Source organism: Yarrowia lipolytica, chromosome 1F (genome assembly GCF_001761485.1).
Source record: "Yarrowia lipolytica chromosome 1F, complete sequence".
NCBI classification, from domain to species: domain Eukaryota; kingdom Fungi; phylum Ascomycota; class Dipodascomycetes; order Dipodascales; genus Yarrowia; species Yarrowia lipolytica.
Window position 1 is genome coordinate 3,720,790 of NC_090775.1, and position 26,408 is coordinate 3,747,197.

Genomic DNA, 26,408 nt, shown 5'->3' on the forward strand with positions numbered 1-26,408 from the left:
TCCACATTTTAGTGTGTTTCGATGCAGTCTTGTGGAATGCCGTCAACCACCAGCTCAAACTACTGGCATGTTGAAGACAGATTAACTTCTTTGATAAAACTGAGTTGTTTTAAAGAACTAACAGTTTTCTCGTGATATTCAACGTCTTGGTCTGTCTGTTCTGGTTTCCCATCATAATCTCTTCACACATTTTCTGTGTTGGCTATCTACTGTAGCCTGTTCTACTTGCTTACTTCGAAGGGAGCAGTACAGTTTAGAATTTACTGTAATACCTTGTTTGAGGTGGCAAATTCTGTCGGATGTTTGGAACTGGAAGACCAAGGAGTAGCTCTAATGATTGTTAGTCACATAATCAAACTAATTATCGAATAGTTTCATGTTATACGAAAATTAGTACATCCTTCCACCACCCATCGCCACATGGAACAAGGTTTGCACTAATTTCACTTCCAACTTTATTTTCACGTGATATATACTCACGATGATGCGCATAATGCGCCATCGCAGTAACCACGAGTCACACTACCTACACGAAACACGACCCACACACCCACCCACAACCACAGCATGTGTCGATTTCTGATTTTCAAGGGTAAGTATGTCAACCGCTACTACACAAACACCCAAAACTAACCCAGGAAAGGAGCCTATTCTCTTGGCTCATCTACTGACCCGCCCAGCACATTCCATCATCAAGTGAGTATATGACAGAGACCGTGATTTCTTTAATCCGAGTATGAAAACTAACGCAGCCAATCCTTTGACAGTCGTCTGCGACTCGATATGACCCGGCCTATCAACGGGGATGGTTTTGGAGTCGGATATTACACCATGGATCGTGATCTGGAACTAGACGCTGGACCCTGCGTCTTCTGTGCGATCACTCCTGCCTGGAACAACACCAACCTCGCCCGACTCGCCAACAAGACTAAGAGTGACCTTGTCTTTGCCCACGTGAGAGCCTCTACTTCCGGTACTCTCTCCGAGACCAACTGCCACCCCTTTGCCTACCACAACTTCATGTTCATGCACAACGGAAACCTGAGTGGCTTCAGCAAAATCAAGACACGGCTTGTTCGGCTCATGGACGAGGAGTACTTCAACGTTATCGAGGGAGGAACCGATTCAGAGTGGGCCTTTGCTCTGTTCCTGGATACCCTGAACAAACTGGGCTGTGATCCTGCTCGAACTGATATCCACCACCCTCATGCCAAGATTCGAGAGGCTATCATCAAGACAATTGAGATCATCAAGGAGGTCACCAAGAGCGTTGGAGTCACCGATTCCGAGCCCAGCTTGCTCAACTTCGCCGTCACTGACGGAGAGACGGTTGTATGCTCTCGATACATCACTTCCAAAACAGAGGAGGCTGCCTCTTTGCATTTCTCTTCGGGATCAAGCTTCTTTGAGTATAAGCCTGGCCAGTACCGAATGGAGCGACACGACAAGTCGCAGAACATTATCATGGTTGCCTCTGAGCCCCTCACTTTTGAGAGAGGAGACTGGATCACCATCCCGACAAACACCATCGTCACACTAACCAACCAGAACGTGTTGCTGCATCCCGTTATTGACGAGTACTACGTGAAAGACCCCACTCATCGACGAAGCAGTGCTCTAGCTGAGTCCAAGGGTCTGGCTTCTCCTGTTCACATGATCAACAACCCTCCTGGGGTGCCTCCACTGGGAAGAGAGGGACGAGATATTGTTGAGGAGGTTATTGCATGAGCGGGAGGACGAAGAGAATATCTATACACCAAAATGTAAATAATAGAGATAATTTATATAGTAACCAATCAACTGTAGCTACTCTACTACAATGTATTATAACGATGTTCGTACCATCCTGTAGTATGTACGGGTTGTGCCGAGACGCTGAAATACAGACTAATTAACTCATATTAGGGACGCCACTAAAATATCATAACACACACCATTGAGTCATTGTGTTTAAAATATGCCACAGTCTACAGTACTTGTAGCTACTCGTACTGTCCCTAGCTACTAATGACTATAAATCTACCCACTGTAATACACAGCGTAAAATCACCCTTCTAGTCCAGGTTACTCTTAATATCTATTATATACACCTCAGAGTTGTTGTTTACTTCTGGTGGGCGAGCCAGTCGTTGTAGGAGCCGGGGTAGTTGGCTCGCAGCTGGTAGCCACAGGTCTCAGCGAGAGACTCGGCCTTTGCGGATCGGATACCAGCCTGGCAGTAGAAGACAAGCTCGTCGTTAATGTCGGGCTTGGGGAAACCAAAGGTTCCCTCAAACTCCTCGGCAGACAGAGACAGAGCTCCAGGAGTAGACTTGACGGGGATGTTGATGGCTCCGGGGATGTGGCCGGCCTTGAACTCATCGGGCTCTCGCACGTCCACGAGGATCACGTTGTCGTTGTCGCCCTTGAGAATGTTGTCAGACAGGGCCTTGATGTCGGGGTAGGTAAGTTCTCGGCATTCAGAAGACAGGGCGGAATATCGTCGCTTGAGCAGCTGAGTATGGAAGTTGTGGGGCACAGCGGCGAGGGCCACTCGGGCGGAGTTGAGCTGGGACACGGAGTGGACCTTTCGGGTGGTGATGGAGTTGACAATGGGTCGCAGAGCTCGGCCTCGGATTCCGAGGGCGTGCTTGGAAGCGTCTCGAGCAATCACTCGTCGAGCAACGGGTGTAATTCTTCGGAACATCATATAAAAAGTATGCGAAGTACGAACTTTGGTTGTGTAGTGTAGTGTTGCAAGATACGATATACTGGAAAATGCTTATCTTGAAGATTGCTGGGAGGAGGAGGAGGGGGACAGACCAGAGTTGGGCGGAGCTTTTTCGGGGTGTGTGGAGAGAGCCCCCAGGGGGTAAATGTGTTAATAAGAGTAAGTACAGGATCTAATAAAAGTGTCTAATTTACAGATCCCTACCACTTCGCCATACCCACGTAATACCCTTCTTCAAATCTGGCCAGTAGAGAGCTCCAGTCACGCCTGAGGTTATAAATATGCACACTATGTGCATGCTTTGTTGTGAGTGGTTTGTGGCGATCGACAGCTAGTTCTCATAGATGACGGGGGCAAAAAGTGCTGAAAACTATGCATAAGTGGCGATAACTGGTGTATTTTGCAGAGTATCACCTTCAATTAAGCCGCTGAAAAGATCATGTTCGAGCTTTGGACATTAATTGAGCTATAACTGACTACCATCCTCAATATTTTTACTTTTCGTCATGTAGTCATCAATCACCGCCTTAAAACCGCCGCACGTGTTAGGTTCAGTCATGTGATGCAAAGTTATCACTGTACGAGTACCGTACGTATAATTATCATACTGGTGCTCAGACCCAGGTCAGATAGGATGGTTGTACAGCGCGGGCATTCATACTCGCATATATACACTTGAGCTGGTTATAATGAGCGCACAAGTGGTTTAGACCACCAAAACTTTTCAGCTAGGAGGGCTGGTTTCACCTACCGCCGTTTCTTTAGTGGGCTTCGTGACAAACGCCACACTAATAATTGGGAGTGCGTCATTGCGCGTTTGGTCATAGGGGTGAAACTTCAACGTTGAAATTATCGTGGGTTTTTGCAGAAAACTGGGTTTCTGTAGTACGTCGGTGGAATACAGAATAAAACAGGGGTGCACGATTTCAATCTGTATAATTTCTTGTCCCCTCAGCTTTTGACAACGGCATATGAAATGCTGTCAATCTGGCAAAGCGGCTTTCATTATATTGCAACCTTTCTTCGTCGTAGCTCGCTATGAGTAGCTATTCTTACTAAGCTCTCACTTCACTACAGCACTACAATCACAATCGTCACAGTAACAATAACTTAGTATATACAAACGCCGTCTTCAGGATTTAGGCGTCAATCTTCTCAGCAATCTTGAGCTTCTGAGAGTGAGAATCAAACTGACGGCTGAGATCAACAAACTTGCCTAGCTTGGGGTCGACCTTGATCACGTGGCCGTCCTTGAACTTGACCTCGATCTTGTCCTCGCCGTTTCCGGCCTCGGGCAGAACCTTGGCAACAATTTTGGTTCCTCCAGTCTTAGCAGACAGAGGAATTGCTGCGAGAAAAGTTCGAGCGGTGTGAGCTGGGTTAGTGGATGCTGAAGAGTGATTTAGCACTCAGTAGTGCTCTTGGAATACAGAAATCACAGATATATAAACAGAGCCTCTTGTGACATTCTTTGAGGGGCTCCCTATCGTAATTCAGTCCCCATCGTCCATAATCTCACTCCAAACTCCGGATCCGTGCTCACGCCTTCGTGCCCGATAAGTAATAATCCGTAGAGAAGAGCGGTGAACCTGCCGCGGATTGACCGCCTCGTCGATAATACTCACCTCCAGCACTGCTGGCCTTGAACTGCACAGCAATATTGGTGAAATACTTGGTGATCATTTTCTGGTGTTCTTTCCTGCTGCACTGTCGCTCAAGTGAAAAATCGCTGACTGAAATTTTAAATTTCAGATCACGTGCAGAAGTATAATGGCACACGTTGTTTCTTATGTGGGTTAACTGATTGGGAAGTTGTAGTTGGGTATTTGTTATGAAAGTCGCCGCGATATTATTGCTTCTGTATAAAGTAGGCAATACGGTATTGTTAATGAGCGTATATTCAAGGTCCCACAGACCCAATGGTGCTATCAAATATTCGACATCGTTACAAATTTAAGCACACTGGAAGCTCTTGAAGACGCCGTGCCACTGAATCGCGTTGATGTCTCTACTCCCTACACCTAAACTTATCATCAAGCATACACCTCATGCACACTCAGCACAAGTCACAACCTCAGTCACGCCAACAACATGATCGAAAGTGACTCAGACACCAGCGACGACGCTCCCCAGGAGTACGTCTCGGCGTCTGCTAACATTCCTGCGCAATTTGAACTCGCCACAGCACATATGAAGGCTACTCCAGAGCCCCAACCAACCCAACAGCCCGATGCAGAGGCGTTGCATGATGATGACCCCTTAACGACCACACAGGACCATCCAACGGGCCCCTCGGCTACTGCGTCCGACACAATCGACTCCACACCGCAACCAATGGCTCCGGCCACTCTCTCAGCTTCAGCTGTGCTCCCTTCACTTCCTTCAGATACAGCTGCCCTCCTAGAGACGTTCTCACAACAGTTGCAGCAATCAAACGTCAAATGCCAGCTTAAATTCCGACCAATTGGAGGAGCCACGCCTTCTCTAAAGCAATCTGTGTACAAAATCGCCGAGACTCAGCAGTTTGGGGTTGTGGTCAAGTTTCTGAGAAAACAACTGAAGATCAAAAACTCCCAGAGCTCCCAGATATTCTGCTACATATCATCGTTTGCACCGGGACTAGATGAGACGGTAGGCTCGTTATACAACAGATACGCTATCAGAGGAGAACTCACTATTTCATACTGCTTGAACCAAGCCTTTGGCTGATTATTTATTCAATTGACGACTAATGTGAAAGACGACATTTGTTGTGCTTGTATAGAGACGAGAATGCCATTGGCTTCGTACTTTAACGACAAGCAGATCTATGGTTGCGTTCCATAGAGGGGTGTAATCTCAAACAATGATGCGACTGACCTCCGACAACCCGTATCAAACCGGCTGGATAGGAAGTGGCTTTTACCGCGCCCCCTATAAGTGATACTTTCTAACCGTGGTTTGAGACAACGCACAGCTGATGATAACTTGCAAAATTCCTTGTCTTCCTATCTCGTGTCTCTATCTCGCATGACTCGGAGTTCGGTTTGTAATCTTTGGTCAGACCATACATACCACAAACACTGTTCGTTCATTTGTTGGATCCCTACCGCTGCTACAACGAGATGAACCCATAACTCTCAAGATAAGTGAATAATATAACAATCCGAGATAAGTCGAGCCTGAATCCGTGTAGACTCGGTGATGTTCACACGCCCGTGGGTTGTAAACGCACCGGACGTTAAGCCAGCCTAGCCTATTATCATTTGTTTGAGCGGTCTTTACAGTCTCCACATCACCGCACTAACCCCTTTCAACCCCCCACCCCTCCCCACCTCTACCTCTACGTACATTCAACCCCTAAGCAGGTCCCTGTGATGTTATTTTCTTTTTCTTAGCGCGCCTAGATAACCAGTTTAGCTTAGAGCAGCTATGACGTTCAGCCGCATGTGTTAGTTTGTGGGGAGAACACAGCAAAGGGTTTCATTCGCCTAAATACATTTTATTGACATCTGTCATGCTCGGAAGGGGTCGTAAAGTTGTGATTCGAGTGGAGGGACATGTACCAATGGCGATATCTTTGATCTCACCTTACATCTATCGTACAGTGTACGGTGACGTGCTCGTTAAGCTAGTCTTCTATTGTAGCACCCCTTCTATGATCTCCCTTTCTTATCTGCGAAGCTAACGCTATCGTTCCTCGATGTTAAGGGACGAAACTTAACTGTGGAAATGCCATTATATATACTACTGTAGTGGTTCAATGAGTCTTAAACAGCTTCGGTGATCTCGATCTCTCCAACCACGCTATCCAGACAATGTCCAAACAGCCAAGAGATCCTCCAAAGGTCAATATACCACCACTCTCTAAACGATCTCCAGGATGCCCTTTACGTCCTACACAGAGCTCCCATGAGACAGACGTGCTCGGGGAACAGATTCAAGGTTCCCTGGTAAAAGCGTCCAAGGAGGACTACCCAGGGTATCTGAAGACTGGCCCTCAGTCTACTAGAAAGGAGTCTTTCTTCGATCCGGACTTCAAGGTCATCTCCATTGAAACTGGCGTTGTTGGTTCTAAAGATGACATATCACCCGGCTCTGAACCTCCTGGCACAGTCCTTCTGGAAACAACCCTCAACAATACCACTCGTCACCCAACTCCCTCTTCAGACCCCAATGATCCACTCAACTGGAAACCATGGAGAAAGGCGCTGAACTTCTTCCTCGTTCTGTTCTTCACGGTTGTGGCTTTCTCATGCAATTGTGTGGCTACAGCGTTCTGGGGACAACTCAACACAGAACTAGGCTTCTCCTTTGATGAGCTGAACAACGGGTTTGCTCTGGGCATCGGAGGTCTTGGAATCGGGTGTCCATTGTTTGTGCCTATCGCTGTAAAGTTCGGAAAGAGACCAGTTTACCTAGTCGCCACGATTCTTGTGATCGTTGCCACCTTCTGGCAGGCAAGGATGAAGTACCTTCACGATTACTACGCTGCTTCTTTTCTCGAAGGACTGGCTACGTCGCTCTGTGAAGCCATGATTCAGATGACTATTGCTGATCTGTACTTTGTTCATCAGAGAGGAACCATGAATGGCATCTTCATGATCATCATTGCCATCTCCAACTTCCTGTCCCTGGTTCCCGCAGGCTATATTGCTACCAACATAAACTGGAACACCTGCTTCTGGATCTTGGGAGGTCTAGGGAGTGGTTTCTTGATAGTTTCCGTATTCTGCTTCGAAGAGACCAAATTTGAGCGAGCAGAGGATGATCCAAGAGATATACATGAACTCCATCCACCTCAAGGCAAGATGAAGTGGCAACTAAGACCTTACACTATCACTACTGGGTCATGGGGTGACTTCTTCAAGACATTCTACACACCTTTTGTCGTTTTAATCTCGTTTCCGATTGTTCTCTTTGTAACCTTGCACTACACATTCATGCTCACCTGGCTGGCAATGTGTGCTACCACTCTTGCAAACTCGTTCACTCAACCTCCCTATGAGTTCTCCCCAGAAGCAATTGGAAACATGAACATAGCTCCATTTATTGGTCTGTTAATTGGCTCTTTCTATGGAGGCTGGCTTAATGACAAAAGCATGTTGTATCTCACCAAGCGTAACCATGGAGTCTATGAACCAGAGATGAGACTCTATATGCTCATTCCCATGTGCCTCATAATGACCGCCGGCGTATTCATGTTTGGGTTGTCTATTGCCACTGGAACACATTGGGCAGTTCCAATGGTCGGACTGGGTGTTTTTGCAGCTGGTTTTGGGGCTAATGGAAGCATCACACTCACTTACCTCATTGACTGTTACAGGGATATGATTTCTGATGCCTTCATTGGTATTGTTGTGGTCAGAAACATCATGTCTATGGTTGTTACTTTCTGTCTTTCACCTTGGATTGATTTGAATGGTCTCAGAAACGTCTTCATAATCGCTGGTTGTCTATCTCTCGTTCCACTAGTTGTAACACCGTTCATGATCAAGTATGGAAAGCATCTGAGACGCCTGAGTGCAGATAAATACAACAAGAATAAGGGGGGTATTTAGTATTTATTGATTAAATTAAATTATTCGTATCAATTTCAAACTACATTTGATAATTGGTTGATGTCGAAGTCCGTATTCCACGTTCGCGATCATGACAGGACAGGTTTGCTCAAGCATGTCTCATCATGTAATGATACGGACCTTTGGAGCGTTGTAACTGATTACGTGATTACATATGTCTCATGTGCATAGTATCTATGATCTCTTATCACTGGTATCTTTCGAATGATACCAAAAACATATCCACTGACTTCGTGGTTCTCTATTTTCAGGTTTTGTTTCCTCATTTAATTCTATAATTATTAATTATTTTTTATTCTAATGATTAAAAGTTGTTGTTTTTTTTTATTCTAGCGTCACGTGATCAATTACTGGGGGTTATAATGATTTAACGCTCCCGAGCCTCACCAGGCAATTTGTCCGAGTGGTTAAGGAGTTTGACTTGAATTGAACTATTCTAGTTATCAAATGCGGTTTCCGCGCGTAGGTTCGAGTCCTGCAATTGTCGATATGTTTTTGGAGTTGTTGGAAACTTCTTTTTTTGGTGTTTATCGTACGTACAGTACAGTACATGCTGTACATGACAATGCAGCCAATTCTTCTATTTTGATACAGCTATTGTTGCTCATGTGTTGATAGGCACTTTTCTCCCGACAGGCAAACATCTCTTCTTCATTAGATTTTCCTTACGATACTGTAATCACAACATGTGTGCAAGTGTCAGAGTGCAACTACAAGTATCGTATGTCTGGGGAGAAGTACTGTAGGGACTCTGGTTTATGACCAATATCATTATACACGCCCATCTGAGCCACTAGATTCTTTTTTATGCTACTTCAGGTTTATAAACAATGTTATACCCGCACATACGATTCGGATTCGGTTGTTCAGAAGAGCGCATGACAATTGTGCTCGCGTGTTCGCGTTTTTTTCCTGTTCCTTCTCTTGATCGGATAAATATATAAACAATCAAGCAAAGCTAAATATTTATTTTTTTTACTCTAGGGAAATATATATATATTATTTTTTGAACATTTTTCTTTTCAAATACTCAAAACGCAGCCCGGAATCTCACTGGTAGAGGACGTGGCGTAATGGTAGCGCATTGGATTTCGGTTCTTCAGAACGACGTCCTCCAAAGGCTGCGGGTTCGAGTCCTGTCGTCCTCTTCAATTTTTGCCTGCCAGTGTATTTCTGGCTAGTATTTCTTCTCTTTTTTTGATCCTCGTGATGGGAGACATGCAGAAAGGTGTAAGAGTTCCTGCATGAAGATGCAACCAGCTGGGTAAGATATTTGGGATGCGCATGGCACCTGAAGCAGTTATTGCACAGAGGGGAAGACGAAACGTCTTTATTTGTGCAAGTACTTGTACAGTTGAATTTGTATATACCCTTAAGCATTATCTCACTAGACATACACCTGTCCTTGTACTTTTACACTGTAGTATGGTCTCGAATCCCTCAGCTTCAACACCGGATCTAAGTTTAGCTGATTCTTTATCAATGATTTTTTTTTTTCTGCATATACATTCATTTAATTATAACTTTGCTGTGAAAGAATAACCTTTGAGATGAATGTACGCTTACAATGAGAATACGACACAACTCAGGCACCCTAACGCACTCTTAAGTAGAATGATTAAATTGCATAGAATGACAACAATCGACGACCATTAAGAGCTACCATAAGCAAAGTGTTTCTGATTAATAGTGAGCTAACTATGGATAATGTGTCTGTTTGATTGACCTCGATTGTGTAGCTGGGGTGACATCCTCAGATGCCTGCCTGAGACACTTGATGTCTGACACCTGCAGCTACTTGAGATGAAGTGCTAATACACTGGAGATAATCGTTGTAGTACCCCCATAACTTCTCATACACACCAGATTCCCCTCAATTGCCTGGAACAATGATACCAGTAAAATCACCGTAAATGCCGTCAATACAGGATGATTTGATGCTATTGTGGACAACAAGTTCCACAAGCTACCGAGTTGGTGCCACTATTGCTACCTCACCAGCGAAATTTACCTCGAGTTCGTCGATGCCGTCCACAAGTCCCGAAATAAGCTGGCAAATGTCAAAGATCTCCTTACTTGGAAGAAGAGCAAAGTTGGTGCGATTTCGATGGTCAGATCATAACGGACAACGTCCCATGTTTCCCACCTCCAATCTCGATTCCTGTGTTCTTTATAGTTGAGGAGAGGACTTAGGAGGTCTCAACGATCTCGGAGACATTAGACATTTTCCTGAAAACACATGTCGTACCTCGAGCGAGCCAACTACATTAACCCCCAAAAACCCCCCACACATCGCATGCCCCTAAGATGAAAGCCTAACCCACGTTGTAGAAACCCACTTTTGCCACCCAACTTTGCACTCCACTTGGTTGCCAGCTGCAAGACCCGAAATAATATATAATACGCTCCTTGCAGATAGCAGATAGAGCCCACCCTGGAGATCAGCCGCTCCAATTATGCTGTGAATTTACCTCCAGTGAAACCAGCCTATTTTAGAACGATATTTTGAATCGTTCACACGACAGGGGTCACTTTCATACGACTCGACGTGCAATTCGCGTTATAGCATCCTCATACCCAGCCTGGCAGGTTTATGATGTCTTACAAGCATCTCCAATAAAAGAGAAGGTCTCAGTTACGCACTGAACTTGCAGCTTTCATGCTGTTTCTACCATTGTCCCAATTGAACTGAGTATGTATTGAAAAATTAGGTTGAGATAATGTCGTCATTTGAGAGGTTTCGAAGGGCACTACAGATTGTCAGACACTGGCCGTGCTGAAATCAATCGATGATGTGAATCAAGCATACTGAATTGAGCAGACTACCCTTTTCAAAATACATCCATCACCTCTCCTCCACCAATGACACCCGTTCAAAACCTACAAGGTTCAGTGGCGACTTTAGTTCCATGAGATATAAACCCTTGCAATCCACGGAAGCTACTATACTCACTCCACTCAGTCTCTTACGCAACGACCATGACTCGATCCAAGTTCACCGAATACAAACAAGTGCTGCGAAACAGCTGCGTGGGCAAGCCCCAATACACCGAGAAGGATTACCCTGATCTCGACGGAAAGAACTTTCTTGTCACTGGAGCCACTGGAGGAGTTGGTCTGGAGGCCACCAAGCTGCTGCTAGAGAAGAAGAGCCATGTAATCATGGTTGGCCGATCCAAAACAAAGTCTCAGTCTACCCTTGACGAGCTCCAGAAGACATACTCCCACGGTACCTTTGATTTCGTCGAGGCTGATCTGTCTGACCTGACCACTGTGGAGCGAGCCGGAGAGTACATTCGAAGTAAGTACACCACTTTGGACGGTGCCATTCTCAACGCTGGAGTCATGGCTCCCCCCTATAGCCTCACTCCCCAGGGCCACGAGTCTCAATGGGGTATCAATGTGGTTGCCCATTTTCTGCTGTCCAAGTATATCTCTCCTGCTCTGATCTCGGCCGCCCAGACAGCCCCCAAGGACACCGTGCGACTTGTCTGGGTGTCTTCTTCTGTCGTTGCCATGAGTCCTTATGAAGGAGGTATCAAGTTTGACGATATCAACCACTCTAAGGTCAAGAACCCTTCTCCCTGGACCCTTTACTCCCAGTCCAAGATTGGAGATGCTTACCTGGCTTACCTGTGGTCGAAACACCATCCCGATTCTGGCGTCCTGTCCGTCTCTCTGGACCCCGGTAACCTGGCCTCTGATCTGTCCAGACATACTTCTTGGCTCTCCAGCATTAAGAACTACGTGCTGTATCCTCCCAAGTATGGCGCCTACACCGAGCTGTCTGCTCTGCTGAACCCCTCCGTCAAGAATAACGAGCATCTCATTCCCTGGGGTATTGAGGGACACCTTAGACAGGATGTCGACGATGGACGACGTGGAAAGGACGGAGAAGAGCTCTGGCAGGGTCTCAACAAGGATGTCGAGGGCTTCTTTAAGGAGGAGTAACAGAAGGATGTACCTGTACTACGAGTAACTTATATCACTATAAAGAGAATCCATATGTATTATTTCAGTGTGTATATTCAACATTTTTTTACTCTATCTCATTTTCGTACACATGGCGAGTTTTTTTACTTCCAGTGACCTGAGATTTGGATATGTGTTCACCCCGGCCTTACTGTTGGCCTCCGAACTTGTTTCTCCACTCCTCAATCTGCTTCTCGTCAATTCGCTTGAACAGGTAAGCAGCCTTGCCAATGTGATGGCCACCAAGGATGTCGATGGTGAACTCGTCGGGAATTCGTCGAGCGGGTGCGTTAAGCTGCTTGTCGATGGATTCGGCAGTCTCGGGCATGAAGGGAGCAATGACGGCAGAGACAAGGTGGATCAGGTTAAGAGCCACACCCACAACGGCAGCAGACTTGGCAGGGTGGTCGGCAAACAGAGAGTTGTCGAGTTTATTATCCTGCAGGAACTGGTTACCTCGAGAAGAGATGGCCATAGCGGTGTCCTGGGCGGACTTGAGCTTGGTGTTCTCCATGAGGGTGTTGTACTTGGTCAGCAGACCGTCAACGTCAGCCTTGAGAAGAGTGAAGGTGTCGCCGAGCTCAGAAGTAGAGAAGTCGGCAACGACACCGTTGTATTTGGCGTTGGAGAACTTGATGACTCGGTTGACAAAGTTTCCGAGGTTGGCAAGCAGCTCGCTGTTGTTTCGAGCCACGAAGTCGTCCCAGGAAAACTGGGTGTCGGAGGACTCAGGTCGAGCAGACAGCAGGTAGTATCGCCAGACGGAAGGAGAGATACCAGTGTCCTGGGCGTTGTTTCCGAACACACCGACTCCTCGAGACTTAGAGAACTTGCCTCCCTCGTACTGCAAGTACTCGGTGGTGGACAGATGGTGGAGCTTGGTCCAGGGCTGCTTGGTTCCGAGCAGAGTGGCAGGGAAAATGACAGTGTGGAAGGGGACGTTATCCTTGCCCATGAACTGGTAAAGATCAACATTCTCCGGGTTGTTCCACCAGGCCTTCCAGTTCTCGGGGGAGTAGTTGGCGGTGATCGAGACGTACCCAATAGTAGCGTCGAACCAGACATAGAGGACCTTGTTCTTGAAGCCCTCCAGAGGCACGGGGGTACCCCAAACCAGGTCTCGTGTGATACATCGTGGGTGCAGCTCATTGTTGAGCCAGCCGTCAGTGATGGTTCGAGAGTTCTTGGACCAGTCTCCCTTCTCGGCGGACTCTTGGGCCCACTCAACAGTCTCCTTTTGCAGCTTGTCGAGAGACAAGAAGATGTGCTCCGAGTCTCGAACCTCGGGGGAAGAGCCATCAAGCTTACATCGGGGCTTGATGAGCTCAAAGGGGTTGAGCAGAGTGCCGCAACCATCACACTGGTCTCCTCGGGCGTCCTCGTAACCACACTTAGGGCAGATACCCTCGACGAATCGGTCGGCAAGGAAGGCGTTATGCTGAGTGCAGTAAAGCTGGGTCATCTTCTGGGCCTCGAGGTATCCGTTGTCATGCAGCTTCATGAAAATATCCTGAGCAATCTCGGTCTGCTTGTCAGTGGTGGTCCGGCCAAAGTAGTCGAAGCCGATCTGGAACCAGTCGTAGACATCCTTGTGAATCTTGTGATACTTGTCACACAGCTCCTTAGGGGTCACCTTCTCTTCCAGGGCCTTGGTCTCGGTGGCAGTTCCGTACTCATCAGTACCACAGATGAAAAGGGCGTTGTAATTTCGGCCCTTGCAGTATCGGGAGTAGACATCGGCCGACAGAACGGATCCGATAATGTTACCAAGATGGGGCACATTGTTGACGTAGGGCAGAGCAGAGGTGATGAGGATGTTTCGCTGGCCGGGGACAGGCTTAATGACCTCGCTGCTGGACTTCTTGGCGTCGAAGGACTCGGACAGGTTCTGCTCGCCGGTGTTGAGAGGCAGATCAACGGGAGCAGCCACGGCCTTCTTGGCCTTCTTGACTTTGACTCGAGTGATTGCCTGGGCCAGAGTCTCGTTGGAAGCAAGCCGCTCGTCAACCCATTTTCCAGCCTCACCGGACTTTTCGTTAAGGGCAAATAGAGAGCCGAAAACAATAATCTCCTCGGCAGATCCAGACGTGATGGTGGACAGCTTGAGAATAGACTCATCCAGAGACGTCTGGGCCTGGCCAGTCAGAAGCCGGTAGATAGTCTCCTGCTCGTACTTGAGCAGGTTAGATTCAACGGTCTCCTTGGCGCCAGCAAGGTATCGAACAACTGAGTTGGGCTCGATGAGGTTGGTGGAGCCAACCTCGAGGAAGGGGACGGTGATGTTGTCATCCTCAACGATAGGGGTTTTGGGAGCAAATTTGAGAACCGCAGCGACGGTCTTGACCACGCCGGAAACGCCAACAGGGCCTCCAGCCTGGGTGGGAATGTGCAGTTTGGACATTTGTGTGTTTGAAGATGTGTGAAATGTGTGGGAGATGAAATTTTGGAGTCATATTAGAGTTTCGATTAGGGTTGGGGGTTGTGTGAAAAATGGAGGTGGAACGGGTGTGAAAGAAGGGTAATAGGGGCCAATATCTTTTCAACATGAACGGGAGAACGTTTCTACTGCCACGAAAAACGTCTATACTGTAGCAACATGACTTCTTTGCATTCTTCCACAGTATTTATCGCCTCACCCAACTCTCCCTCTCCATGACTGATAGATACAGTTAAGGCTCTTGGTGGGACCAGAAGGCAACCACTACTGAGGGATTTGGCAGCGAGCGGAAGTCCTCGGAGGCAAGGTAGGTGGTTAGAAGACGGACTGGAGAAGTGTTTCATGTTCTCTTTTCTTCCCAAAATCAGACCCTCTCGCAGTATCAATGTACCTCCGAGTCCCTCAATGTGATGTGCCTGCAGCCACTTAGTTTAAGTTATACGGGTGAAGTGGAGATAAATAGATGGCCGCCATGGCTCATGTCACATGTCTGGTGCAGTCGGTGGAGTTCAAGCGGGGGTAATAGCGCCTACCGGGTGGTATCGTGCTACTTGCTTCGGCATTATGGGGGATCCTTTGAGACATTTTGAGTTCTCCATTTCCTGTAGGTTGTGGTTGTGGCTTGATCGTGTGACAAAGTAGCTGAGATAAGAAACTAGCTGTTGGAATATAACCCTTAGTCGGCGAGTATCTAACAAGTCAGGTTGATTGGTTTGTTCACAGACATTTTTCAGGGAAAGACATTTTTCAGGGAAATGAGCGCGTGTGAATTCCGACAAACCACAAGTTCTTTCTCCGGGCATGTGGGCCCATTGGTGTCGCCATAATTGGGTACTTCTCTGTATCTCAGAATGGGTATCTGGTCGGTGAAGTGTCATGTATCAAGATGTGACGTTCCGGATGACACTGCTATCTTCATATACAAGTACGGTCAAAAAAGAAGCGTCTATACTTGTAGCTGCGCTCTCTTTCCACTGCTTAGTTGTCGCAACAGAGTTTTCAGCCAGGAACCTTGGTGGAGAGCTGGGGTAATTTGCGGACCATGTATCTCGTCAATTGCCGGGGTTCTGATACTATGATAGTATTATTATCGCCTTGACCATAGCATGGATTGTGGTTTCTTTCCCCACTCAATCAATTGGTTGCGTAATGATGTATGCTGAGATGTGAGGTGAAGGAAGGGTAAGGTAAGAGGGCAAGTCAACTTGCAGAGCACAACACTTATCATCGCGAACATTTGACATATTCGAGAGGTATTTTTGAATAGGAAGGTATTACCAAACCAATATATAATGGAAGGATTGATCTGAGAGTTTCAGATAAAAAAACATGAATCCAGGCGAACCACACAGCACAGTCCCAGGTACGGTACAAGAATGTACAGTACATCCTGTACTCGTACTGTACTCGTGGGAGTACGATACTGTACCTACAGTATGTACAGTACATACTAAACACGTGGAAGATTAGGAAGAGCACCTAATGGAGGACCACACACAGCCACTCATTGGCAATATTATTGCCCTGACGCTCTCTCAATGCTGTTCATGCCCCCGACATTTAATCTTTTCTCTGCAAGTCTCCAGACCTGCGCGGCGTCGGGTCTGGTTGAATAGGCAGTCTTACATACAGTAATACAATGATGGTGCCTACGACGCCACGACAGCTGCTACATTCAACTTACGAGCATCCCACAATTACCGTCACGGTTCGTTTACGGGTCAACGACGCACATTCCATCTTCGTGCGAGTTTACACTGAAATCGGTCCAGCATCACAATCGCTACTGGTCATTCTTGCGTATGTACTGTACCGGAACTGTACATACTGTATCACATTTATACATGGATCGAGAACGAACGAATGAGTCCATTCCCAGTGTTCCATCTACTTATACTTGTACTTGTACGATGTGCAAATGCTTATAGCCACTTCCCACCCACGCATGGCACTTATGTCGCACACAGTGATGTCAATCCAATTCAGCCTCGGCTCAATCCGTGCTCACAGCAAGCCCAGTCGCTGGTTGAAACCCACATCTTGCACATACCAGATCTACATCCGCGCATGCACCGCATTCGGATCGATATTTTACAGGTTCTCATGGCTGCAAAACGCGTCTTTTTATGCTACCCGTGAAGTGTCTCAGATTTGATGATCTCGCATGTTAGGATTTAATAATCGCGAGGAGCCAAACAGGGGGTAGCTTCTGGGTTGATGTTGATGCAAAAAGTAAACAGGAAAACAGCCGAGCAGCCGAAAGGAATTTGGCAACAGGATCTACAAGTAGCCACGTTACTTCTTTCAGCAGACAAGTTGCACCTTGTATCTTCCTCTGGCACACCCCTGCTTCAAGGTTTGAGACGAATCTAAGCGAGCAACTTTTATGCACTCTGTTGTAACTTAATGGGTTTGGCGACGTGACTTTTTTAACGTGACCCAAGGGTGAACCTGTAACACTGGCACAGAAGAACGAGTATGGTGCACCGAACACAAGAGCAAACATTACAGTAGTACTGTACAGTACTTGTACGTACTATTTGTTGTTGTAGACATGTGAACCCCGCCGAGCAGTTCAAAGGTTAGTAGTGACTCCACCGACCTTCGTGAAGCTACAAGATATGAATTACTGTAGACCATAAAACCACTGACTGAATCAGAAATGCTGTAGGTCCGAGACCACGATACGCACAGCATATTACATCCTCAATCAGATCATTGCGCAATATCGATAAATTATCCTCTGAACCGTTGAATACTACGATTATCGAGTCAACTGTAAGACACATTTACAGTACTTACAGTTGACAGACACATCCCAACACACTGGTACTGTAGACGACCATCTAAATTAATGCTTAAATTACTGCTATATGGCGTGTCTTCGTTCTGTCTACCACCCAAAAAGCCCCGCAGCAGCAGTCTTCTTGTGCTCTGTCCCTCCACTGTTCTTTCTCAGATTTAGCGGCTTGAGCCCTCCCTTCTGAGATTGAGAAGAGCTCTTTCGGGACGCTGTCGGGCTACAGACATCTCCATCTTCACCATTGGCGCTGGTAGAAACAGACACATCCGACTTCAGCGACATGCAATCTTCGGCTGTAGAAGTGGAGGGGGCCGCAGAGTTTGCTGCGGAATTGGTCTCAACGCCATCAATACCGAGAGAAACGTTCCGGGCAGGGGCTCCTCCGCTGGAAACCTTCCGGCCGCCCTTGAACAATGCAGAAGACCACAAATTCGTGCTCAGTGGGTTGTAGGAAGACGTGCTATCACGCGAATGAATACTGGCGTTGTCGTTGGCTCCAGACCCACCGCCTCGTCGCTCGCCTCGCTTGGCTACACGCAGAGAGTAGTCTTCAAGGGCCGACCCGGGTCCACCACGGCTGGAAACTCGTCGAGAAAACGCTCCGACCTTGGCAGCATCGATTTTTGTGCTCTTCTGCACACCATCCCGGAAATCCTCGTACTCCAGTAGCCGGTTAAGCATTCTCTCGACGTACGAAACGAGACCTTCGTTGGTGGCATACAGAGATCGGTACTCGAGTCGCATCTTGGCTAGCTCCTTGCGAATCTTCTCGTACTCGGTCACAGAGACAGTCGACTCTGTGTAAGCAGGCTCGTCTTCGTCATCACCGATCTTCTCATTAGCCTGATTATTGCTCTGGTCAACAACACACTCGTTCTCCTCCTCATCCTCCTCGCTCTCATCCTCCTCCGCTAGAGCCATTTCCAGCTCGTTGCTAAGACTTAGACCGCCGTTGATCATCTTCTCGGCCACAAGCATCTGCAGCTTTTCGTTTTCCTCGACCAGTCCGTTGTTGATCTCCTTGAGAGATCGCATCTCCTCGTCGAAAGCAGTGGCCTTGGAAGCAAAGTCCAGTCCTATCTGCTCGGAAGAAGTCTCAAGCACTGTGATGGACTGCTTGAGCCGCTCAACGGTCTTCTGAAGAGCCGTCTCCCGAGCATGGGCCGCCTGGGCCGCAGCTTCTGCTTCCTTCTTGGCAGCTTCTGCCATACTGGCCTGAGAGTTGCTTGCATTGGCAGACTCTCGCTCCTGGTACTCGCCGAGCTCCACATCCTTGGCCTTGAGTTTCTTGTTGAGATGTGAGATGGTCTCCTCGAGTTCGCTCTGCTTGATGAACAGCTGGTGCTTCTCTGTAATAAATAGTTGCTGTTCACCCAGCAGACTCTCCTCGGCATTGCGTCGATGTTCACAAGCTCGCTTGTACTGCTGTTCCAATTCCTCTACCCGCAAGTCTCGAGCTGTGATGGTTGCCTCGTTGTGGACCTGGGCGTCCTGTAACTTTTCGCATTTGGCTCGAAGCTCGACCACCTGGCGCTGGATCCTGTCGCTTTCTGTTCGCTCAATCTCCAGCTGCTCGGCCAAGGCCTGATATGACGTGGAAGGTAGCGATGTGCTGTTCCAGCCATTGGAGCACAAGGTGTACCCCTGAGGCGAGTAGTTGGGAGAGTAAGTCTGCGGCGAGTGGGTGCCTGACGATTTGCGAGTGCCCGAGGGTCGCTTTCTGGGAGGTGTGTTCTCGTTCCCCGGGGCCGCGGGGATGTTTTGTGGCAACGACATTGTGTTGTGTGCACCTTAGAATGAAACAGATGAGCTGTCCTGAGTTTGGTCTATGGAATGAGCTCCTTGTAGATGTCGTATGTGGCCTGAACTCGTGGTTTATTCGGAGGTGTTGTGTAATGGTTGTGTATTTGTCGGATGAAGCTGAGGCTTAGTGTCGGTTTCTGTGACAGAGACCTCAGTCGTGCTGCGGTAGTGGAAGAAGTGTCCTGCAAGCGGTTGTGGATGTGATGCTGAATATGCCAGAGAATGCAGTCTATGCAGAGATTGGCGAGGTAGGGTAGAGTGGAGCACGGGTCTGTGAATGTGTGGTGGACTTCCCCTCTGTATCACTGGTGCGTTTGCGTATGTGTGGGTGTCGTGAGTATGTTCCAATAGTGGTGTGGAGAAAGTGGTACAATAGCTGGTTGGGTCACCTTTATCTCAGACACTATAATCTACGACTTACAACCAACACGCATGCACGCACCAAACAGTCTAAGGGAAGGTCCTTGTTGGCCAACGTTAAGGTTCTGGCAACTCTATGTATGGACTGGAATGTTAATGCGCGTAGGTGGTTTGGGTATCGCAGCGATGGGGGATGAATGACAGAGCCGCTTTGCGGCCATAATTGTGTGCGTGCGCACAAGCTGCCTTGAAATATCCATTATTCTCATTTCTACGTCGCCTGTGGCTCTCGTGACTACTCCGAACACCCCCTTCATCTCCGGTAATACGCCCCTGCACCTTCCTAATCCTCTGACCTACCGGCCACAATGGTCGTGAACGGTGGCACTATGCATAATGACATGACAGGGCAAATCGCAAAAAATATTGGGGGTGTGGACAATAGAACACGGAGGGCTAATAGCACAAAACAGAGAGCTATAGAAACACACGGCGGGGCCCACAGACTGCTTCTGCTACAGCTCCAGCCACTGAGACTCTGTACTGCCCCTACCTATACAGTGCACCCCTGTCTGGGGGGATTGTGAGACACCTTGAGAAACGGTTTTCCTTGCCACTGTAGGCGAGCATCCTCTCCGCTCCTAGGCAACCGTCATATGCCTGCCAGACCCCTAATCCCAAAACAGCAATTGTAGGTCCATTCCAGGCCATCTAAGGCCTCACGATATATTATTATTTGTCCAAACGAATTTTCGCTGTATCATGTGTGGAGTCTATCGAATTATGAAACGAGAAACGAACAACAGGGACTGGAAAAAGTAACGCCGAGTCTCATCATGGGACGAAAAAAGGGTAAAAAGCCGCGATGAGAACGAACACGAAAATGGCATCCTAGAAAAATAATTGAGCGCTCAGCTGAGCAGCCCATATATACCGAGAGCCGTTGACAATAACAGCGGCATTTATATGTGCACCTGTAGTACGGTAACCATGGAAACTGGGCATAACAAGCACACCGTTTCCAAGGCGACATGGAAAGCGATTAGGTTACTTGAAGCCTTACTGTGAAATTAGTTCGGGGGGATATTACCCATTTAATGAGATACAGTAACTCCAGAAAATGACACGAGCAGTTAAGAGTATAATGAAACTACCTCCTCAGAAACCGAGAAAAAAGAAATTGCACACCCAGTGGTAGCAATATCTCGTTCTTCTGTACAAGTAACTCGTCTCGTCTAGTCCACGCTCTTAATACATGTCTACCTCATCTACCAACGTGTACACTGGCCAACACGTGCCGAATCTCGTATCAGTTTGAGTCTATGTATAGCATATAACCGAGAGACAATGGGATCTGGCATATCAAAAGAAAGGCTGTTTATTGGTATCAAATAACGGACGTGTATACAATCAAAACAAACACAATTCTCGACCATCCGGTTCGGGCATAAAAACAAACCTGCGTGCACATGAAAAGTCCAACTCCTCCGCGTTCGACGTGTCTGCATCTCAACAGTGTCGATCATTGTTATTGTCAAGCCTTGATTGTTGATGCTGATCCGATGGGCTAGTTCGGTTGACACTCGAGGCGCTACTCAATCCGTACTTGTACCACATGGGACAAATCTTGTCTCCGGAAGAGGGGTAGAGTAGATAGCTTGAACCAATGGAGCTACTGTATGTGATGCACTCAAATTTCTGGCATTGCGCTCAGTTTTCGCACCTTTTCGGTTGGCTACAAATGATTCTAGAACCAACATTGGTGTTCTGTTGATGTTTTCAAAAGGCTATTGTGCATATGGATGGAGGTTGAGGTGAGACGTCTTGTGCAAGTAGGCACGGGTTTGTGGTCGAAATGAGGAAATACTATTGACAATTAAGATTGGTAAAATCAATTCTGCAAATTCGCAACATCCTTCGTCTCTCCAATGTCGTTATATCCCCTTCACAATAGTGGCCGAGGCTGAGCACACGTGAATAGGTTAAATAACGTTCAGGTACTTCATCTCCAATACGCATTATGGACAACAACAAAACTGAGATTGCAAGCAGATTAATCTGCAATCAGCCAAGCTGACGTGTTGTACAAAACAGTCGGGTGTGCGAGAGATCTGTTGTGATGTATATGACGTATAACGAATAATAATGACCGCAATCTTGATGTCGACGGAGTAACTATAGTGTAGATGCGATGGTCGTAAATTGTGGCCAAGGGTCATGGCGCTCCGTATTAATATAATAAAACCTCAAATGTGTCCAGAAAATGAAGCGACCACAATGTTACACATTGAACCCGCACCACGATCCAACATTCCGTGGTAACTACTCAATATAGTGGGCTGCGGTGTACTAAAAAGTCCGATATTGGTTCATATTGACAGCTAGTGTGCGATTGCGGGGAACCAATGGTACAATCAATTATGTGAAAAATACATTATTAGCTGACCACGATGGTGCAAGTCAATTGGCTTACTACTGTACTTGTACTGTACCAACTGGTGTTCGTAAGATCTGAGCCTTTCTAATCATGAACAACTCAATATATTGAAGGATCCCCCAGGACGAGCTGATTCCGTCTATACCACAACAGCCTTCAATCTTGGGGTGGCAGCTATCATTACTGTAGTGCTTACATGGTAAAAACAGTTGATTAGGGTGTATTCTTGAAATATAATCCATTCATCTCAAGATAATCGTTCATTGTCTACGCCTGTCATTAGGAGCACACTTGCAGCACTAACAACTACAAGTAGCTGATCAGGTGGTGGGTAGACTCTGTTTAATATAGTGTGCTCAGATGGTGGTTTCGACAGTTTGGAGCCGAAACGATGACATAATTCTTTTGACTATGAGTTTTTGAACTTATCTTCGCTCAATTAATATCCCCTGGTGCTTTATAGCTTTCTTTTCACCATATCATTGTTTAATAACACAAATATGCAAGGTCAAGAATCGAACTCCGATGCCTTTTCTAATTCAACTTAATGTGAATTAACATACCCAAGTAAATAGCACACCCACTGAGATCAAAGTTCAAGCTTACAGTACAGTACTTCATGGCTGCTGCAATCCTGATCCTTTCAATATCTCACCATGTCCGCCCCAATCCCCCAGCAGCTGCTTCAACAGCCTCCTCCCATGCTCCGTAATCCCCATCTTGAGTCCCAGCGAGCGCCTCAATCTTCTCAGATTCCCCAAACTCCTCAACAGTCCCCGAGAACCCTCCATGACCCTCCCCAGCAAGCCACCGACTTCTGGGTCCTCAGCAGCAATCTGGCTGCCAATGCTCTCTACTGCGCTGCCTTCCCTCTTCTTACAGGTCTCTATGCTGCTCGGGGTCTGTCTGATGAGCCTGTCAAGCCTGCCAAGTGGGAGACCAAGCTCATAAAGTTCTTCAACACTGATGTCGAGAAGCTGAACGAATGCTACTCGCCCCTGGTGGCCCTGGGATTCCCCTTCTTCGCCGCATATTCCAACAGTATGGGGATTCTGTCGATTCTGTGGTCCAACTGGATCGGTCTCATTCAGATTGGCGATGACCAGCACATGCTTAGTTTGCTCCAGGGGGCAGAGCAGATCACCAAGGGCTTCTCGTGGCTCGCTGGATTCCTCAGTTTGGGCACTCTTGGAATCTGGACCTACCGAAGACAACAGCGACGATCCGCACAGGCCCCCGGCAAGTCCCGATTGTGGCTCATCGGTGCCCCTGAGGTCTCTCTTGCCTTCGTCAGTCTCGTATTCTACCCTCTCGTTGCCACTCCTATTTATTGTGTATAAGACGTGAGCAACAAGGACCTTAGCTGGACGTGCACAACCACACTATCCGCAGGTGCTTAGCCCAAGCATAAAACAATGAAATCTATTGAAATTACTTCTACGATTCTCAAGCCGTAGCTACAAGTACAAGTACTTCTACATCAATTATTGTACAAGTATGTCCTCATGAATAGAGGGAGCAAGACATTGATTGCAACGCCACTGAAAGCCCTGAAGATACCGGCACATTCAGCGCCCTATACACTGGCTCATATTTACTGTACAAGTACAATACAAGATACAATAGTATGTACATACACTACTTTTACTTGTATTCGTCATATCCCTTCAATTTTTTCTATCACATACAGTATGTACATGTTTCCACATTTCTGTGCATTTCGCGCAATACCCTCTTCACTGAAATCTTCAAGAATACAACATCATCATATACATTTATATATCCATCAACCAGCATTCCTTAGACAACAATGACCTTCTTGCCAGTGGCCTTGGCAAGGAGCCAAGAGGAGAATCGTTCGATACGACCGGGCAGGAGCTGGAAATGCTCATGAACATGGTCAGCAACATTGTCGGCAAGGTCGACGAGCTTGTATTTGGTGGAAACAAGAAACTTGTTGATACCATCATGGGCCTTGATCCAAATGTTGGGATCGGCTCCTCGGGTGAAGAGACCCAGGTTCTTTCGGGCCTTGGCGAGGAGCTCGTTTCGTGTAGAGCCCTGGTAGGTGGGGATACCGTAGGTGTCAAGGTAAGCCTTAAGGTCAGAATCGGACCACTCAGAGAAAGAGGTCTTCTTGGCCTCCTTGTACTGCTTGTCGAGGTCAGCAGAGAGAACGTCGTACTTCTCACCAAGAACGTGCTGGGCCTGATTGATGTACTTAGAAGCCTCCTTAACGAGCTGGTCGTGGGAGCCCTTGGCGGCCTGTCCCTGCTCAGAGAGCCAATTCTCAAGCTTCTTGGTGTCCCAAGACTCGAAAAGGGAGTCCCATTGAGAGCCAGCAGCATTTCGGTATCGGTTCACAAGCTTGAGAAGATCGTCCTTGGTGGCACCCTCGGGAGCCTCAACCTTTCGAGACTCCAGGAAAGAGCCCAGTCGGGATTCGGACCAGAGCTTGGAGGCCTCCTGGAAGGCCTGGTCAGCAAGGTCCTCGGCTCGCTTGACGAACGGAACATGATTCTTCTTCTTGTAAGTGGTTTTGGCATCCTCGTAGTCGTTGTAGAGGAGCTGTCGGTTTCGTCGGACGATGGCCAGGACCTCATCCTTCTGAGAGTTCTGGGGAACAGGGATTCCGTGGGAGTCAGCCCAGTACTTGAGCTCGGAGTTGGACCAGTCGTCGAAGACGTTCTCCCGAATCTTGCCAGCCTTGTCGAAGACATCCTCCTTGGAGATGTCGAAGGTCTTCTTGAGGTTATCTCGAGCTTGCTCACCCTTAACGTAAAGGGTTCGGGAATTCTTTCGGACGGCAGCAATCAGCTCGTTTCGCTTGGAGCCCTGGGGGACAGGAATTCCTCGCTCGTCGAGCCACTTCTTGAGATCAGAATCGGACCAGGCGTTGTAGAGCCAGTTGGCGGGGTAAGAAGGCTTGGGAGAAGCACCGGTGACACCAGCGGCTTCGGCAATCTTCTGGTAGTTCTTCTTGACATCCTTGATGAGCTCACTTCGGGTAGCAGTAGAGGGAACAACAATCTTGGCAGACTCGAGCAGGTCGTTGAGCTGCTTGTTGGACCAGGAGTTGAAGGTCCAGGTCCAGAGGTTAACATCGTTGTAGATGTTATCGGCCAGCTTGGAGGACTTGGCCCAGGCAGCGGACCAGGTCTCGTCGGCCTGGTTCTTGAGGTTGCCGAGAGACTTCTTCCAGTTGGAGGAGAGCTGCTCGACGTCGATGCCGAGCTTCTTGGAAAGATCGGTGGTGGAGGTCTGGTCAAGGGGAGAGGTGAGGTCGTTCCAGTGGATTCGGACCTCCTTAAGGAGAGCGTCTCGGTTGCTCTTTTCGGGCACGGTCACGCCATTGTCTTCCAGCAGCGATCGGAGATCCTGAGAAGACCAGGTGCTGACCTGGTTGTGACTGCTTCTGTTAGGAGAGGACACCAGCAAGATGCCGATGAATAGGGTGATAGCGGAGAGCAAAATTCGAGGAGCTACCGCCATTGTGAAATAATCAATCAGTTAGTTACTGTACGGGAAAGAGTGAAACCTCAGTGGCACCTGCCGCCTTAAATATAACGGCTCGTTTCTGCACGCAGTAGCAACCCAAAGTGCGTTTCGTATTAAGTTGGTGCTAGGTTGTAGTGGATGATTCTGAGAGAGCGGACAAGTGAAAGCAATGGAGTGCTTTTTTTGCCAATACTGAACCTTCTCAAACTGTCGACGAGTCGCTTTCGGTGCAATTGATATATCTACTTCACGGTGGAGCTATGGTCATGACATTGCGGCTGGAGGGTCCTTCTCAAGAGACTTTTCTTGGTGCCTCCAACAGTGCACGTGCATGCGGGCTAGATGAGGTGAATGGAGTGGTTCAAAGTCGATGTTCCTGACGGACTAGAGGCGCCCAAATCGAAATATCAGTTCAATTGCACGTTTAAAATTGATTTTTCAAGTTTCAAGGGCCAATTCCCACTCATTCATCACTTTTATCAGCCTCCCACATGTGGCTTGCCTCACCTCAACCACACTTGCTACTATCAAGCTACATTGAGTTTAGGTGTGGAGTTTAACTATGTGTCAATGACTTCGTTTTACATACGTGACGAAGGACCCAGCAACACGTAATTGCGGCGCTAGCTTGGATGAAGGAAAGACCTCAATTGATTTATCCAGTCTCTGGGGTGCAATACATGCTGTTAAGCCCTCCCCGCAAACTGCTTCTCTGTACATCTACGCTGCAGATGTATGCAGTCCATGACGCCATCCACCGCTGGCTTACAACTCGTTTGCCACCAACTGCATGTGAAACGAGTCCGTGGTTTGCGCAGTTTGTCCAG

The 26,408-nt window shown here is 47.6% G+C and overlaps 11 protein-coding genes and 2 non-coding genes across 13 annotated transcripts; 7 read left to right on the plus strand and 6 right to left on the minus strand.

Moving 5' to 3' along the window:
- Positions 1-567: 567 nt before the first annotated feature.
- Positions 568-1,728, plus strand: YALI1_F37213g (uncharacterized protein; the record flags this gene model as incomplete). The annotated part of the gene is made up of 3 exons (XM_506019.1): positions 568-592; positions 639-696; positions 753-1,728. 3 exons carry the CDS (start codon positions 568-570, stop codon positions 1,726-1,728), a joined length of 1,059 nt encoding a protein of 352 aa, XP_506019.1.
- Positions 1,729-2,104: 376 nt separating this feature from the next.
- On the minus strand, positions 2,105-2,689 carry YALI1_F37234g (uncharacterized protein; the record flags this gene model as incomplete). The annotated part of the gene is made up of 1 exon (XM_506020.3): positions 2,105-2,689. The coding sequence occupies one exon, from the start codon at positions 2,687-2,689 to the stop codon at positions 2,105-2,107; it is 585 nt and encodes a 194-aa protein (XP_506020.1).
- A 1,160-nt stretch (positions 2,690-3,849) lies between these two features.
- YALI1_F37248g (mitochondrial 54S ribosomal protein mL53) lies at positions 3,850-4,393 on the minus strand (the record flags this gene model as incomplete). The annotated part of the gene is made up of 2 exons (XM_002143085.3): positions 3,850-4,085; positions 4,336-4,393. 2 exons carry the CDS (start codon positions 4,391-4,393, stop codon positions 3,850-3,852), a joined length of 294 nt encoding a protein of 97 aa, XP_002143121.1.
- A 408-nt stretch (positions 4,394-4,801) lies between these two features.
- YALI1_F37255g (uncharacterized protein) lies at positions 4,802-5,419 on the plus strand (the record flags this gene model as incomplete). The annotated part of the gene is made up of 1 exon (XM_506021.3): positions 4,802-5,419. One exon carries the CDS (start codon positions 4,802-4,804, stop codon positions 5,417-5,419), a length of 618 nt encoding a protein of 205 aa, XP_506021.3.
- An 82-nt stretch (positions 5,420-5,501) lies between these two features.
- YALI1_F37264g (uncharacterized protein) lies at positions 5,502-5,762 on the minus strand (the record flags this gene model as incomplete). The annotated part of the gene is made up of 2 exons (XM_068283508.1): positions 5,502-5,635; positions 5,678-5,762. The coding sequence occupies 2 exons, from the start codon at positions 5,760-5,762 to the stop codon at positions 5,502-5,504; spliced, it is 219 nt and encodes a 72-aa protein (XP_068139609.1).
- A 745-nt stretch (positions 5,763-6,507) lies between these two features.
- YALI1_F37272g (uncharacterized protein) lies at positions 6,508-8,250 on the plus strand (the record flags this gene model as incomplete). The annotated part of the gene is made up of 1 exon (XM_506022.3): positions 6,508-8,250. One exon carries the CDS (start codon positions 6,508-6,510, stop codon positions 8,248-8,250), a length of 1,743 nt encoding a protein of 580 aa, XP_506022.3.
- Positions 8,251-8,660: 410 nt separating this feature from the next.
- Positions 8,661-8,758, plus strand: YALI1_F37294r. Its single transcript has one exon. It is a non-coding gene; the product is annotated as a tRNA-Ser (tRNA).
- Positions 8,759-9,330: 572 nt separating this feature from the next.
- YALI1_F37301r lies at positions 9,331-9,419 on the plus strand. Its single transcript has one exon. It is a non-coding gene; the product is annotated as a tRNA-Arg (tRNA).
- Positions 9,420-11,250: 1,831 nt separating this feature from the next.
- On the plus strand, positions 11,251-12,222 carry YALI1_F37320g (uncharacterized protein; the record flags this gene model as incomplete). The annotated part of the gene is made up of 1 exon (XM_506023.1): positions 11,251-12,222. One exon carries the CDS (start codon positions 11,251-11,253, stop codon positions 12,220-12,222), a length of 972 nt encoding a protein of 323 aa, XP_506023.1.
- Positions 12,223-12,391: 169 nt separating this feature from the next.
- On the minus strand, positions 12,392-14,644 carry YALI1_F37354g (uncharacterized protein; the record flags this gene model as incomplete). The annotated part of the gene is made up of 1 exon (XM_506024.1): positions 12,392-14,644. One exon carries the CDS (start codon positions 14,642-14,644, stop codon positions 12,392-12,394), a length of 2,253 nt encoding a protein of 750 aa, XP_506024.1.
- A 2,929-nt stretch (positions 14,645-17,573) lies between these two features.
- On the minus strand, positions 17,574-19,259 carry YALI1_F37400g (uncharacterized protein; the record flags this gene model as incomplete). Its single annotated transcript, XM_506025.3, has 1 exon — positions 17,574-19,259. One exon carries the CDS (start codon positions 19,257-19,259, stop codon positions 17,574-17,576), a length of 1,686 nt encoding a protein of 561 aa, XP_506025.3.
- A 3,480-nt stretch (positions 19,260-22,739) lies between these two features.
- On the plus strand, positions 22,740-23,423 carry YALI1_F37435g (uncharacterized protein; the record flags this gene model as incomplete). The annotated part of the gene is made up of 1 exon (XM_506026.3): positions 22,740-23,423. One exon carries the CDS (start codon positions 22,740-22,742, stop codon positions 23,421-23,423), a length of 684 nt encoding a protein of 227 aa, XP_506026.1.
- A 460-nt stretch (positions 23,424-23,883) lies between these two features.
- On the minus strand, positions 23,884-25,575 carry YALI1_F37463g (uncharacterized protein; the record flags this gene model as incomplete). The annotated part of the gene is made up of 1 exon (XM_506027.3): positions 23,884-25,575. One exon carries the CDS (start codon positions 25,573-25,575, stop codon positions 23,884-23,886), a length of 1,692 nt encoding a protein of 563 aa, XP_506027.1.
- Positions 25,576-26,408: the final 833 nt, after the last annotated feature.